We start from the raw sequence: 13,803 nt of genomic DNA, 5'->3' as shown, positions 1-13,803 counted from the left end.
CTTTACCTCAAATGTACAGCTGAGCATCCCTGGGTTTAGAACAGGAGCTGCTGTCCATACTTTAAGAAAGGCTATATTGTACAGAGGTAATTTACCTCAAAGGGAATTGAAGAACTTGCATTAATATGATTATTTATTCAAGTGATACTATAAGGTTTAATTAACATTTTTTAAAACACCTGGACAATATAAAATGCATTATAGGCGCTGCTGTTGCTATTTGTCAGTTGTTCTCTGCCTCAGGATGTCTCTGAAAAGACTGGAGTCCTGTTGTGTTTGGGAGGAAAAGCAAATGCTACAGATTCCCTCCTGTATAATTTGTACCTTAGGGAAAAAAAAAAACAAAAAGAAAAAGAAGAAATGTTTGCCATAAATCTGCAGGATGTGTGCAGATGGAGTTGAAATACTTTCACAGAAATGCCATAGCTTCATAAACTGAACTAACTGAAAAACTAAGTGCTTCAAACTATCAGTAAGTACTGAAATTTCTTAGCTTACAATAGCATCAACTCTGCCTGCAAAGATCTCTGTATAACAATTATAGACAAGAGACATTAATACTTTACAGTTCTGTGCCAAACTTAAGAGTCCTTGGAACACATATCCAATAGTGTATGCAATAAAGTAAAAATCCGAATATTAGAAATAAGCTCAAGATGATGCCATGGTGTGTAAGCCATATTTTTGAAATGCAAAAAAATATAACACTGCTCATGACATTTGTATGAAAACTAATGAAAGACAAAAGTGGATTTATAAGCCTTGAAATGTATTATTTTCTTTGCCTTGTGTTGCAGATTAATTAGTTTAAATTTTTCCATCAATCATTTTCTGATTTCCAGCTCTGTTACATCAGTTTTAAACAAAGGATAAAGATTTCAGCAAGGTCAGTGGTCTTCTGCTCTCAATATTGTTCAGGTGCAAATAAAATAAGGAAACCTACTTCTTCAACCAATGGCCACACACTGAATGGAACTTTTTGCTACTATTTCCTTATGTTCCCTAAGACATCAAGGATATCTGAAATTGTTGCTACTTGCATTTTTAGTTATGGATAAACTTCATGTAAAACAATAATCTTATAGAATGTGTATAGGAAAATAATATCAATCAATCAAATTATGTCCATTTTGTTGGAACAGCCATTTCAAGAAAACTAAAGATTCTAAGATAAGTCCATTGTCTTCAGAGGAAGTCGATTGTACTAAAGTTACTTAGGAGCATTTGTATGTTAAAAGAAAGTCAGCAAAATGGCTTTTGTTAAAAAGTTATATCTTTGACCACTAAAATTTTGAGCACCAATTTTGATTCTGTGGATAAACTAGGCAAGGTTATCCATGAGAATACCATCAAAGTCCAATTCACACTCCCCCTTGTTACTGTATTTTTGTCACTCTGGTTTGCACTATCAAAAATAGCAATTAAAAAGAACAAATACAACTCATTTTCCAGTCAAATGCAGGTGTTTCAGGTGGAAAAGGCTGGCAGCAGAGCAAAATTGCAGTAAGCAGGAGGAAGGGAGCAGTCAGGTGCCTGAGCGGTTGAAAAAAAAAAATCACTTTGGAAATCATAGCACCTTTGGTCTATTCTGCAAACACTGCACACAGCTGTGGTTCACAAGCCAGAGAACACAAACAGCATGAAGCTCTTGCATCAGTGAAATCAGTTTGTGTCATATAAATATTATATTGATTGAAGAGAAACTCCCGAGGGAAACACAGCAAAGAAAAACCAGGAGTTGAGGTTGGCAAATGCTCAATAATTTGGACACTGAGATACTAAAGTCTTAAATTCTCCGTTGTTGTATTGCAACTACTAATATTAAAAAGGTAAACTACTAATATTAAAAAGGCAAAATTAGAAGCATAGAAGAACAGTGAGTATATCACATTCAAAAGTCATAAAATGTCACGAAGGATAGAGCAGTCCTTCATGGGACCAGAAAAGGATGTGCCTTTGGATGCGAGCGCTCCCCAGACCCATCCTGATAAGGTGTTGCTCACCTCTGCTACACAGTAGAAATTTGCTGAGTTCAACAGTTTATCACCTTGCTAGAAAAACAATTCAATTCAGCAAACTCCCAAATTCACTCAACACAGCCGCTCTCAAACCCCTTGCTACAGCTCAATGAAAAGTGCTGACTGAGATGTTTCATAGTAAATATTAGGTATAGCAGAAATCTCCTCCCAAACTGAGTCTTTCAGGAGCAAGAGGATTCTACAGCCTCTGAGCTCTGACACAGAAACACCCATAACTCACAGATAATAAAATATCATCAGAGGGCACAGAGGTTATTGCCACCAGCAGCTCCCTATAGATTTGTAAATAATTTGAACAAAGCTTATCCTTTTCTGAGAACTTCAGGCTGAAATCATTGTATATACAGGATACCAGCATCTTGCACAATGTATGAAGCCTGTACCTTTAGCTCCTTCACTTAACCTTGCTTCACAAATGAGTGAACCCTGAACAGGCTGCTCTTTCCAGAAGAAAACAAGAAAGATACCTCAAAAGCACTGGTAATTTGTCTTACAGGAAGTTTAAATCTTTGGGGTATCAGTTTGCCAACCATTTGATAAACCATGTGGATTAACTGTGAAATGCACTGTGAGCTGAAATTCAGAGGGATGTGATATAGGAAAGGACAGTGAAATTCAATGGAATATTATTTTTGTGAGCAGCTGTAGGTCCAGGACTTTGTCCAATACACAGGTTATGTTATCCCTTCCACTGTGATTAAAATATGTAAAATAGTGAACATCTTTCAGTTTAAATTCACTTTCAACTCCATTGTATGTGTTTTCAGTAACATGGCAGCAGGTCACCTTCCAAAACACTGCAACACCTGCAATCTAGTGTTTCTGTGAAGTCCCAATACCTCTTGAATTAAAAAATTTCCCTTATGAAAGAACATGGGAAATGTAATTCAAAGGTTGCTGCTCAGAGCAGAAACATTTTGCTTAACAAAATGTACCCATCTTATTGGAAAGAAAAAAAAAATCTAAAGAGTTCTGTATACTTACTAATCACACAAAACATGTTGAAATGAATCAATCTTACTTCTTGGTTCCAAATGATTTTTAGTAAGACAATACTGTGAATGGTAAGTTGCAACATATGTCTACTCTTTGACTGTAAACCTCAGACATTGCAAATAAAATGTTATTTTGATGCACAGCTCTTTCCTGAGTCTTGGTACATCATGCTCAGTAAACATTTTTGAAAGTTTTTATAATATCCTGAAGTCTTGGTATTTAAATGAATATTACATGTTTTGAACTGAAACAACAATGTCTCTTTGTGATGAAAACCAGAGGTTGGAGATGAAAAAAGGCTATTAGCACTGCTCTGGACTTGTGTCAACACCTGGAAATTCCTCTTGTGGATTTTAAAGTCCAGTTAAGTTCTAGATGTCCCAAACAATGAACTTTCTTTATTTCAAACACTAGTCTAGCTCTCAATGTCTTCTGCAACACATTAAAGTTAGGCTTTCTCTATTCTACTTTCATAAACTTGTTGTTAGCACCACTAAAACTTCCTTTCCAGGGATACCCTTCATGCATCTATGTTGTGTTGTAAACCACTGTTGTCTTTCACCTTCACACCCTTTTCTTTCAACTACAGTTTACGTCTCTCTCTGAGAGAGTTGATACAGTTCAAGTGCTTCACCTTAAACCTGAATGATATTGTGGGAAGGACTGCAGCAGTACTGAGGATAAACTAGCTGGTTTCCCATTGATGTTGTTCTTTTCCACTGACAATACAGCTTCTTCAAGGATTTCAAGACTTCTTGCTGTGTTTGTGTGCACTTGCACATGAGCAGAAATGACCACAGATCTGCTTCCCAGCTCTTGGCAAAGAAGAGCTGTGGAAGCAGCACCTCTGGGAGACCCTTGCTTTTCACATGGCCACAGTTTTGAAAAACACCCTTCACCTCTCTAAGATCTTTAAACTTGCCTTGTATTACAGAGCCTTCACAGAGCTTGTCTTCACCTCTTATATTTGGATTTGTTACTTCTCTGGAAAGCATATTCCTCATTTCAGTCAGAATTACCCAAGCCTTGTTTAAATACAGGCAGGACAATAAAAACATGTTTCATTCTAATAAGGCAAAGAGTTCTCCTCTTGATTGAAAAATGGAAAACACATTTACAAAAGAGAACCATATCAAGAAAATACAGATGACAGAGCTGACATTTAGAGTACTTTTGTTTTCCACCTCTTATTGAGTTTGTCAGCTGTAGGTGTGGTGGGATGTTTCAAACCTAAAATAATTTTCAGGATTTTTTAAACCTATTATTTGTTCCTCTCTTCTACCTCCCTGTCTGCTAAATAAAGAGATTCTTTCTCTCCCCAAAACTTGCCCTGTCATTCATAGCATCAGCAAAATCTCACAAGAAAATGTGTGAACATTATATTTTTCCTGTTGAAATTCAAAGTATTTAGGTAAATGACCTACTAGCAGTTAGCAAAATGAGTTAGCAATCTGTAGGACAGATATCAACAAAAAATTTCTGGGAATATGACTACAGATGAGCCTTTTTGTGGGGGGATACTATGCAGACCACTAAATTTATGCCAGATACTACTAGTTTTATGGCTTTCAGTTCCTATTCATTACTACAAAATAAAAATGTTCATTTTATATGCAGTGCACGGCTATCACTAAATAAAAAAACAACATGCTTGGAAGAGGTGGCTTTGAACTGCACACCCATTCACCAGGTGACATTTCCAGAAACCACAAAAAGAACTGCAGCAGTCATATTTAAGAAAATATATGAGAAACAAGCCTCTAAATGTTCTAGTTTACAGTTATGTAAAGTCATCTGCAAATCAATTATATGAATGAGGTTAGTTTTATGATGAAAATGAAGTTATATTAGTTAGGGCTTTTCTGGCTTTTTGCTTTGCTGATCCATCACTGTTGCTTTGTGTTGACGTGTATTTTTATCACCACAATCAGGGAGTTGATTCCTTCTCTGAAAGGGAATCTGGGCTAATGTCACTTTGAGTCAGTAGCTGATACCTCAAAGAGAGGCAACAGAAGCTCTTTGTTCATTTGTGGAAGTGTTGTGTGAAGGTAAAATTTAATACAGAATAAAAGCTACTGACCTGCTGGGTTCAGATGAAGTGGTGCATGGACCAAAACTGGAATTCCCTCCATCTATGTTTATTCACCTTTTACATTTTCCCTTCCTGCCTATGAGGGGTAGTGGCTTTGAAGATTGGAACACTTGCACACAAAGGCAAACAGTAAGCCACTACCAACAAATGGCAGGAAGGTAGAGCTGAATTCAGAAAGGAAGGGGGAACACTACAGAGATATGATTTTATAAACTCTATTAATTCAAAAATGTCGTCTAACCAGAGCTATGGTCATACAAAGACTGTGGAACCCCTGTTGAAACAGATGAGCAGAAAGAGTCTCATCTACACAAGAGCTGACTGATGTTGACTGCTTAGAATCTGGTGCTTTTCACTGAGTGCCCTTTTTTATCTCAAATTACACAAGGTAGATTGGAACTGCCTTTCAAGAGAATGCTCCAGAAAAAAGGTGCAGGAGGAGTTACTTGTTTTTTATAAAACTCACAAGAATTTATGCTGATCTTCTCCCTTCTAACCAGAATCAATTCTCCTTAAATGGATCTCCCACCCCAGACAGCTCCATGTTGTAATCACTTACATTTTCCCTGGACTTTGGCTGAGTAAAAGCATAAGGAAGATCTTAGTTTTAGCTTGAACTAGGCTATTTCATTTGCAATGGGTTCAGTCCTATATTTTCCACACAAACAGTAACTGAAACTGTCAGTCAATAAATAAAATAAAAGAGCTCTAAGATTAACACCTGATAACGTGAAAGGCACAAGACTGCAAAGAAACTTTGCTCCTGTAGCTCTCCAAGGGCCTTGTGACATACAATTAGAATATCAGAGAGTACTTTTTGAACAAGAATCTGAACATGAGGGGAATGTGATGATGTTTCAGCTCCATGTAGTTGTAGTATCTGCAAATAGAATGGGAGATTAAACAGGAAAAAAAAAGCAACCCTATCTAACAAAGCAGTTATTCTGCTGAGGCCTTCAGGTGACATTTTAAACCACCAGTGACCATGCAGTATCCAAAGGAAATAAAAGATAAAAAACCTATAACAAGCTTGTTGTTCCATTGAAGGGTTCTGGAGATATCATCAAGCCTTGCTGGCAACAAAAAGAACTAACAAAGTGAAAGATAAGACTGATGTACCTGCATAACAAGCCTGCTATTCCACTGAGAAATTCTGGTAATACTATAAACCAGGAAAGCTGAGTTAAGGTAGTTTGCAGTTTCAACAGGATCCCACATTATGTCATTGCAATTCTTTCACTTAACTGCATTTTTAATACAGAGTATCTGGAACAATTAAACTATTTTTTCGTTTGTTCTTGTTGTTGTTTAAAAAGTGCAATGGAGGGTTTATTTTGTAAGTTGCCTATCAAGTTTCTAAATTAGAAACTGAAAGTGGAGTGAACGTCAAGTGTGAAGAACAATTAAGCAGCCCAGTTGAACTACCAGCTCGAGTAAAAAACCTGGCTTCTACTCACTCTCCCACTGGTGTGGGTCTCAAAGGTTTAGGATGAAACAAGGCTACACTAAGGCAGTTCCAAAGGAGAGGGGAAAAAAGCTGGAGTTACTCCTCTGCCTATGAGGACTGACAAAGGCTGCCTCAAACTATTGAATGAAACTGGAACCCAAGCAGGGTCTGAAATGGATACTAACACCAGGGAGGAGAGGGAAATCTCAACCAAGAAAGTGCAGAACAGCAAACTTCCTTCAGGAATGATAAGAAGAGGAAAAAGAATAAAGCAAACCGGCTTCCCACTGAAAAGGCAGATTATTGCTGGTGATGGCCAGACTTGGAAGTGCCAAGGAGCAATAACTGAAAGCAGTGAACAAACTGCTCAGTTTTTACATTTCTAAAGGTTTTTGTATTATATCCACTCAGGCATCAATCACAATGTTATTAAACCACGAAAGAGATGTCAGATCAATGGCTGTATTGGAAACATTTTGAGTGATAGGCTGATGATGGAACAATTCCAGCCTCTATACATTATTAAACACATACTAATGCTGCTCTTTCAGTGCTACCCTTACAGACTCACACACTCTATTCTCCCTCTACAGTACCTTTTTCAATAGCAGACCTAATTGTAACTGAATATCACATAGGAAAAACAAGATTTACTATAATAAATAATAATAAACTAGGAAAAAAAATCAAGCCTTAAACCTCTTGTCTATCTTCACATTATGCCTTCTGGCATTAAAATTTAATTTTAATACAATTTTAGGAGCTGAGACTGGGTTGTCAGCCTTAATCAGAATATTCAGAGCTATTGCTTTCTTGCTGTAATCTTGACATAATTTAAGCTTAGGTTTTCTTTATGTATTTGCCCACAGCTAGCACACCCATGTAAATGCTTTTTGCTCTTTTTGAGTGAAGAGGTATCTATGAAAAATACATATAAATAAGACAGAAATCACCCCTCTGGCAGATTGTCTGCTTAACTCCAGATTTTAAGCAGAATGGGGAAGTGATCAGAGCAGCACATGTGCCTCTCAATTCATCAGCAACAAAAACCGTATTTTCACCGGCAGAAATCAATTTGATTTTCATACAGGCAAAAAAGAATTATGTTCTTGGTGGATAAAGCACAAAGCACAGTAACTGGGACATGCAAATGCTGTACCAGTTTATCTCATAACACAGGAACATAGGGTCAAGATAACATAAATGGTACACCTTCACCTCCTCTCTCCCTCCAGTGTCCTGTATCATCTTTTGGCATTGGAATCAAGCAAAGATGGATCTGCAGCTTTTCCAGGCATCTTGATAGCCTGCTGAGGCATCCTCCTGACTGGGGAGTGCTTGGTATAGCAGAGATGTCTAGTTTTATGCAGACAATTCAATAATATATAAGAATTAAGAATGTTAAAAATATAATAAAGTGAAATTAAATATGCATTTTTTTGGGAAGTTGGATAAAAAGAAAACTTATTGTCCCTATTAATGGCAAATAGTTTCCTAAACAAAATTATTTGGGTTTTGGGGGGAAGGCTTTACCCAGCACAAGGGAAATGCAGCTGACCATGAGTAAGTCTATAGGAAAACTGCTTTGTTTTGACTGCTGAATTGGAAGCTCCCAGATGGAAGTGAACACCCTAGCAGCATGAAGCCTGACCTGGGCTGGTGACCAAATAATCAAGTGGATGGAGGCAGCTGCCCCCTGGATTCCCAAGGGCTTTAATGTGTACTTCAGGGCTGAGAGATCAAAACCCAAATCCAGTTTTTGGAGTCAAGGCACAAAATGGCAGAGGCTGCTGTTACTCAAGTCACTCGCCTCACCGAAGAGCTAAAGAGTGAAGGGAGATGGAATGGCTCCAGCCTGGACAGAGTACTTTAATGTTTTAAGGAACATCAAAAGGCTGAGTAATTCCCACAAGATATGAAGATGCATAGACCCTTATGCTATTTCTCTAGCTCCCTCACTAGAGAATAGATTTTCTGTTGAAGCAATGTTTTAGAAACCCAGTATTCATCCTGAATCAGGCAAATGTGGAGGTGGTTTTGAAGTCAACTCTCACTTTAGTGACCACAGGGGTCTGTTTCGGCTGAGAAATATGCTATGTTAATTAGCAAAATGCTTTGTCTAAGGAAGTGAACATATGAAAGCCTTCCAATAAAAACTGCTTTGCATACTGCAAGCTTTTAAATTAAATTGGGACAGAGTTATTGCCAAGAGTGAGCAGAATTATTTGAGTAGAATTATTTGTGACTTTTTGTCTTGTTTGCCTAAAAAAATCTGGCTGGTTTCTTGAAAGGTAGCTGGTGGCTCTTTATTGCACTCTGTTGCACAGTTTTAAGGATAAAATTGAAAAATATATTCATAGCAGAAATGTATCATTTATATCTTTTATCTCCCATAAAACCTAGTCCTGCTGAGGTACTCACAGTAGTATGGCTTGGACTTGGCACAATTCTTCATGCTTTATGCTCTCAATGCTCCTCTCTCTGGACCAAAACTCAGAATTCCAAATAAATTAAGTAAAAATATCTCTAAATAAATCAAATCTCTAAATAAATCAAATCTCTAAATAGTTTGTGTTCCCCATGTTGTTCTGTTTTGGTTTTTTTTCTGTAACAGAATACATGCTGAAGAATGAATTTCACGTCTGGATGGATACATCCAGCAAAACTGCTACTGGCAGCCCAAACTGTGATTTCTCATAAGAGAAATTCCCAAGAGAAGAAACTCTCTATGACATCCATGATTATACTGCTTGTATGAGTATTTTAACTGAATATGGTGCTGATGCTGTTTTTATCTAAGACAAAGCTTGTATGTGATAAAATAGGGTGTCATTTGAGATGTTTGGAAAGCCTATGGATATTGCAGCACTCATTAATTGTTTACTCTTTCTTGCTCTTTAAGTTTTCTGCAAATGACTTAGGAGTTTTACAGATAGTAAACATAAACCTTTATGGTATACCTCTGAATGTATTTTAACAAATTATCACAGGGAATGCCGCGACCTTGAAAGATAAAACTGTGTAAAGAGCTAGGAAGAGAAAGATTTTCATTTGGTTGCAGTAACATGAATTCAGGATCTCATTGTCACTGACGAGATAACCCACTGCCTCTCAGAGTCCTTTGTCTGACTCCCCAGATGGATTTGTTACTGTAAGCACTGTAACAGTGGTCCCAAGCAAGAAGAGAACATTAACTGGGAATTTTCTAGTTTGCATTAACGTTGTGAGACAATAAGCGCAGAAGACGATGCCTGTTAAGTGTTATGGAATTGAAAATGACAGGCAGAGGAAGAAATTCATAGGAGTTGCCCAACAGCATAATCAGAATTCATTTTCCATTTCCTTGCCTTAACTTTTAAGCAAGCTTTTGGAATCACAATAATGACACATGCAGAAATTCTCACTAGACCAAGTATTTCCTCCAATTTCATGAAGGGGAAAATGCTGAGATTAACTTTGCCATGTAATTCCTACTTTTTTTGATTATTGAATGCAACATTTAAAATGCCAGGAATAAACAATGAACCATCATATTTAAGTTTTGTCAGAAAAAAAATATAGAACTCTTAGGTCTTAACTGATCCCAGTGGTATGAAACTTTCTTGACCGACAAGCAAACAGCTAAAAAACAAATTGATAGAGCAGTACTTCCATAACTACATGAGATCTAGTACAGATAATTCTTTTTGAATATAGATCAGGTTTTGTTGGCCTACCATTTTACTACACATGCTACTTTGTAATTTCTGTTCTGTAATAACTAATGCTTACTCTATGATGATGAAGCCCTCATTTCACCACCAAAAGCACTGAAGAGAGCAGTCAATTACCGTAGGAAAATCAGTAAGTAAGAGATGCTGTGCAATAGAGAAAAAAAGAGTGATCTTACCGTTCCTGTTGTGCCCAAGGAAAGGTGGTTCATCTGTTGGGTCAGAGGGCCCATCATGCTTGCTGGCTGCATTGACATAGTGTGGTCCATTGTTGGTGTTATCACAGCACCCTAGAAACACACATTATTTACAGTTCAACCTCTCACATTGAAAAAAAAAAAAAAGAAGAAGGAAAAAAAGGTATTCTTTAAATGAGTGAACCTGACTGAAAACTTGACATGAATCTTAAAAGACACTAATACATCTGTCAGAAAAAATATGTTTTGCTCCTATTGACAACCAAGCTACACACATATATTATTTGTACTGCTAATGAGGCCATTTTATGTCAGCTCCAATTAAGTGTCATTTTTTACTTCATTGCTTCTGACAAACAAATGCATATGTTCTTTCTATGATGAATGCTACTGTACAATGCAAAATGCCTGTCATTTCCATTTTTCCATATCCTATATAGAACAATCTTACAGACAGAACACATATGTCCCCAATTTTCTCTGCCTTCTAAAACCTTCAGTCTTAGAGATCTTCAGCCTATTATGGTAATTATCTTGGATTTTTCCAGTCTCAATTAAGAGCCCTTACTCATGGTATTTTATAGCTGGTTAAGTAAGACTAGCTATTGACAGTGAGTTTGGTAGTGACACCCCTTTAAAACACATACACAGTGTTTAAAAGCATTTTTTCTTCTCTGCATGAAAAAGAGAGACATTAATAACAAAGACCATATGTACTAAAGCAAGACTGAAACTTTGACCAAAAAATGAAACAAAAGACATGCCAGAGGAGCTTGAGAGAGAGAGCTCCTTTGCCATTCATATTCCTTGGTTTTTGCTCTCCCACTCCCCACGATCCCATGCTGGCAACATCATGACTTAGTGAAGTGCTGATTCTCTTCAGTTCTATGTTGTAAAATGCTATTTCCTGTGTTGGTCAGAGAAAGCCAGTCAGAAAGTGTGGTCTCCTCTTTTTCTTGCAGATAGTGACATAAGGCGGTATTTCCAGTCATTTCTTCATAAGAAATAATAATTTTACTTTGTATGCATCTTTGTGTGCACATATCATAAACTTGCACAATCACATTACATCTGCTACAAAGTGTGAAAAATATAGATGAATATATCTGTTCAAAAAAATTGACTTTTTTCCCCCCTTTGAGAATACTGGAAAAATTCATCTATAAACAAACTTGTTTAACCAACCTGTAAAACAAACTTGTTTCAAAACTCATAGCATATCTGTTCTTACATGTTTATCTCACATTTACATAGAGCTGTTTTGCCAGTGATCTCATTAGAAGCTAAGGATTTCAAATTTTCAGTTGCAAATAGAAATAAATAAAAATACAAAATTCTGGGGAAATACCAATTCAATTTTGCCTCGCCTTCCAGCAATATTTTTTCTATGCACATCCTATCTGAGAAGTATAGAGTTTGCAGCCCCTGCAAACTCATTCCTTGTATGCAGTGCGGTAAGAAAAAGGTAGGCTCGTTTTGGTCAGTAATTTTTGCAATATCCTCAGCATATGAAATACATACACACTTGCTTTATGTCACTGAGTGGATTTACATTGCATTGACAAGAGTCCCTAAAGAAACCTGACAAATTACAGAAGCTAGTCTCTATAGAGTATCTGTCATGATTCCAAATAAATGCTTAGGAAACAAGCCGATCAGTGTGCATGTATCAAACCTGCAACACTTCCTACTTTTGCCACTTCATTGGCTATTCTTAATTTGCACTGGTTTACATTGATTAATTTATGGATTAACTCATTTAATGAACCATCACACAGTGAAGTCTTCCCTTTGGGTGCAAGAGTCTAAAAGCAAATCTGCAGGGCACACACCCGTTCAGCCCATCCAGCAGTTCCTGCATAGCAGAATCAATGCAAGAGTCGGAAGAAGAGCCATGCACAACAAAAATAATCTTCTTTTGCTTTTGAAATCAGTGGCCTTGGATACCATGCAGTCAGATGAGGTTCTAGGGTATGGGCTTCAACTGCATTTTTAGGTTATGATAGAATATCGTAAGCTCTATGCTCAGAGTAATCAGCATTTTTACTCTATCAAATCATATGTGCTCAAATGAAATTTGTCAACTGATAAACAGTTCTCAGTTCCCTCTACAAGCAGTGCTCTCCTTTGGCTCAAAGGTGGAGAATTGCCTCAGGGCTTTCCATGACAGACAAGCTGGGCTCCCACTTGTGATGTCAAGGAAGGTGATTCTCCCTGTCTTCTCCATGTTCATGATACCCCACTTTGAGAGATGCGCCCAGCTCTGGGGGCCCCAGCATAAAGAGAATGTGTAACTGTTTGAGAGGGTCCAGAGGGGGGCCATGAAGATGATCAGAGGGCATCAATGCATGAAAGCATCTGAAGGGAATTAAGAGCATGGAACCAGGCTCTTCTCAGTGTTGCCAAGCAATCAGGCAAGAGGCAACAGGCAGAGATTAATGCATAGGAAGTTTGTGGGGAAGAACTTTACTGTGCTGGTGATCCTGTACTGGAACAGGCTGTCCAGAGAGGTTGTGGAGTCTCCCTCAATGGAGACACTCAAGAACCCTCTGGATGCAATCCTGTGTAAAGAAGCTTATTGCAAAAGTACAGTTGAAGGAACTTGCTGTGATTACATATGTGACAGACTGATAACTATTTCTGGGTTTAATTCAGGAACCTGGAAGTAAAGAAGGGGCAGTGGCGAAGGAAGTCTTATGGTTTAGTGTAACAAATGTAACTGCCAGACATAGAATGGAAAAATCTGTGAGCAAATGTCTTTCAGCATATAAGTAAGCACAACAGTTATTGCAAACAGACTATTTAAAATATATAGATGAGAGAGAAAATGTATCAAGGACAAAAAAATTGCTCAGATACAGAAAACATCATTTTCAAATTGAAAATATATATATCCCTGTCCCTAAATATACACCATTTAATATGCTAGAAAAAGAAGCTGGGAAAACAAATCAAATATTTGCAGCTTTCCTAAGACAGCTTAACATGTTTTAAGCTGACAGTTACCTAGAGCAGAGAATTACATGCATTTCCCAGATCATTAATTCACCAGTTCAGAATCTTCTTGTGATCACGTAGGAAAGAAATTATACTTAATTAAGGAAATATTGTCTGGTTGTTAGGGCGACCCTCAGTCTCCAGACCATAATGCGTTTCATATTACATGCTGTCAAGTCCATTCATATTCAATTTATTTAGCTGTAGAAGACAAAAATGTCTTGCCTCAGATGTTGCCATCATATTAAAAGTAATTTGATTCTTTTCAGCCTATAATATGTAATTGCTGATAAACATCCAGTTGGCTACTGGCAAAGGTTATATC

At 37.3% G+C, this 13,803-nt stretch overlaps 1 protein-coding gene across 6 annotated transcripts in view; it reads right to left on the bottom strand.

The window, feature by feature from the left end:
• Nucleotides 1-13,803, bottom strand: part of RBMS3 (RNA binding motif single stranded interacting protein 3) — a 712,273-nt gene that overhangs the window by 27,129 nt on the left and 671,341 nt on the right. For all 6 annotated transcript variants that reach the window (XM_030969590.1, XM_030969580.1, XM_030969574.1 and 3 more), the window contains one exon: nt 10,464-10,574. In XM_030969590.1, the coding sequence (XP_030825450.1) occupies nt 10,464-10,574 (111 nt within the window). The remainder of the gene's footprint in view (nt 1-10,463; nt 10,575-13,803) is intronic.

The sequence above is a fragment of the Camarhynchus parvulus genome, chromosome 2 (assembly GCF_901933205.1).
Source record: "Camarhynchus parvulus chromosome 2, STF_HiC, whole genome shotgun sequence".
NCBI lineage: Eukaryota > Metazoa > Chordata > Aves > Passeriformes > Thraupidae > Camarhynchus > Camarhynchus parvulus.
The sequence above is the reverse complement of the archived record's forward strand: the minus strand, read 5'-3'. Positions and strand labels throughout refer to the sequence as shown.